The sequence below is a fragment of the Ovis aries genome, chromosome 3 (genome assembly GCF_016772045.2).
Source record: "Ovis aries strain OAR_USU_Benz2616 breed Rambouillet chromosome 3, ARS-UI_Ramb_v3.0, whole genome shotgun sequence".
Taxonomy (NCBI): Eukaryota; Metazoa; Chordata; class Mammalia; order Artiodactyla; family Bovidae; genus Ovis; species Ovis aries.
Window position 1 is genome coordinate 42,545,905 of NC_056056.1, and position 2,887 is coordinate 42,548,791.

Consider the following 2,887-nt stretch of genomic DNA (forward strand, 5'->3'; position numbering starts at 1 on the left):
CTGAGCCACAGGGAAGCCCAAACTTAAAATTTGTCTGTAATAATTTCATTTATAATGTGTTGCAAATAAAAAAATAAAATCATTTACCAAACAATTGTAAGAGAGTCCTTAAGAAAGAACGTGATAAATGCTGGGGGTCTAAAGGATTCGCAGCAAAGAATCATTACACATCAATCCTTTTTTTTTTTTTTTTTTATAAGAAGGAAAGACTGTGATTTTATTTTCAGATTTTTGGAAATAGTTTTCAAAAAAATAAAATGACAAGAACACATACAAAAATTGCAACCATTCACTGAACTATGAGCTCTTAGCAGAGGAAAGGCCTTTTGAAGTATTTGAGTCCCTCTCCTTCTGAAAGCCAGAGTCACTTCTCAAATATCCCTCACGCAACCAGCCTCCTCAAATCTTTCCCAAATTTGATAAACTTCATCTCTTAAAAGTTAACAGGAATCATTTTAAATCATTTAGAACAAAAGAAAGAATAAAATACAGGAGGTATGCCTCTTAAGTTATATGTTTTTAAAGAAAACTCACATCCTTGAAACAGCTTTGCAACATGCAGAGCACAGTACTGGCTTCATAAAAAACAAAATGACTCTGTACTTGCATTCTTTAAATGTGAAGAGCAGCTGTCATCTTCCTCTACAAAAATTAGCAAGCGATATTCATTCAGGTACATTCATTTAACTGTACTTCATATAGTTTTATACTTGGGACGAGGCTAAAACAACACAAAACCCAGCCAGCCCAGAGCTACTAATAAAACAAATAGTAATTACTGAGAGATGTGACCAAGTGAAAAATCAATCCTGAATAACAAAACAAATTTCTGATTACAGAATTAAGCTGACTGAAAATTTCCACACTTGGAAGATTCTGATTACGATAAAGAAATACATAAAGTGGGAACAGTAAGTAAACGTGATGATTTGGTTCCTTCCTGAAGGTCTACTGGTCCAGCTGCCAGCCATACAAGTCTCTGGGTTCTCAACGAAGTGTGACCAGTTCTTCTGAAGAGGTAGGATGAATAGCAACCGTGTTGTCAAAGTCAGATTTTGTTGCTCCCATTTTTACTGCAACTGCAAAGCCCTGCAGCATTTCATCACATCCGATTCCCTGCATATGAATTCCAACCACCTTTTCCTCTTTGTTGGCACAAACCATTTTCATCACACATTTTGTTTTCCTTTTGGTAACTGCATGATACATTGGGGTAAAGGTGGTAGAATAAGTCTTCACATTTTCTTTTCCATATTTATAAATGGCTTCATCTTCTGTGAGTCCCACTGTCCCAATAGGGGGGTGGCTGAAGACCACCGTGGGGATGTTGTCATAGTCTAATTTGGAATCTTCTTTGCACTCAAAAAGTCTATGGGCAAGTTTTCGGCCAGCAGCAATCGCAACTGGAGTAAGAAGAGCTTTTCCACACACATCCCCAACTGCATAGACACCTTTTACGTTAGTATTCTGGAATTCATCTACTATGATGTGACCTTTGTCATCAGTTTGAATCCCCAGTTTGTTTAAATTCAGGCCCCAGGAGTTTGGGTCCCGCCCAATGGCCCAGAGCAGGCAGTCAACATCTGCAATAGTGAAGGTGGGTTTCCTACCAGGAATCGAAGTAACCATGCGGAGTTCCAGGCCAGAAGACGTTTTTTTAACTTCCCTGACCTGGGAGTACTTCAGCACCTCAATGCCAGCGTTCTCCAGCTCTTCGGTACAGTTGGAACTGATTATTGAATCAAAAGTTCTAAGCACCTTATCATGGCGTATCATTATTGATGTCTTAGAACCCAGGGCAGACAGGATGCCAGCTATTTCCACAGCGATGTAACCAGCACCAACAATGACACTGCGGCGAGGCAACTCTTCCAGCTGAAAAAACCCATCGCTGGTTATTCCTAGGCTGGCACCGGGGATCTGGCTCTCCTGAGGAACCGAGGGCACGCCGCCTGTGGCGATCAGGATGTGAGGAGCGGTGTATTTTTTCCCATTGACCTCCACTGTGGGCTGGGGATCGCACGTGAAAGCTGCATGGCCATGGATGATGTCTATGTGAGACTTGGTTAGATTATTTTGATAGATGGTGTTCAGGCGGCTCACATAGGCATCCCGCTTTTCCTTTATAATCCGCCAATTGAATTTACTTTCACAACTTTGAAAGCCATAATCAACGTGGTCATGCATGAACTCAGAGTGGACAGCAGTGTTCCACATTACCTTTTTAGGTACACATCCGACATTCACGCATGTGCCGCCCAACTTGTGTCTCTCCACCACAGCCGCCCGGGCGCCCAGCTCCGCCGCCCGGCGCGCGCTGGCCAGTCCGCCCGAGCCACCGCCGATCACCAGGTAGTCGTAAGAGATCTCGGCGCTGGCGCTGAGTGGCGGGCACGGCGGCTGCGGCTCCTGCTTGCACGCCATGGCGCGGGAGAAGGCGCGGGCTGGCCCGGCCGGAGGTGGCGCGGAGGTGAGGAAGGCGCGCGCCACCCGCAGCCAGCCGTGCCCCTCGCTCGCGATTAGAGTCCGGGCCAGCAGGGCCATGCGCGCGGAAGTGCGCGCCTTGGGGGTGCGGCCCGGGGCGGGCCCAGGGAAGGGCGGCGGGGGCGTGCGGGCCCCGGGGCCCAATCCTTTATTTTTTAATGGGGTTAATGAATGGTATGTCAGAAAAATGTTTCGGAATTCAGAAGGCAGTTTATTCATTCCACACGCTTACTGAGCCTTCACTGTGCATTAGAAGCTAGAAGTATGATACGGCACTGGGCAAGATTCCTGCCTTTATATAGCCCACAAGGGCTCTCCTACATGGGGAAATGAAGGCAGAGAGACATTACATTGAGTTGAGTCAATAATGGTTGATTCGGGAACCAGGAAGTCGTCTTGGCTC

At 45.8% G+C, this 2,887-nt stretch overlaps 1 protein-coding gene across 1 annotated transcript; it reads right to left on the minus strand.

Annotated features, from left to right (window-relative positions):
• Nucleotides 1-496: 496 nt before the first annotated feature.
• Nucleotides 497-2,556, minus strand: LOC101117153 (glutathione reductase-like). The gene has a single exon (XM_042245980.2). It carries the CDS (start codon nucleotides 2,542-2,544, stop codon nucleotides 988-990), a length of 1,557 nt encoding a protein of 518 aa, XP_042101914.1. The 5' UTR covers nucleotides 2,545-2,556; the 3' UTR covers nucleotides 497-987.
• Between the last annotated feature and the right edge of the window lie 331 nt (nucleotides 2,557-2,887).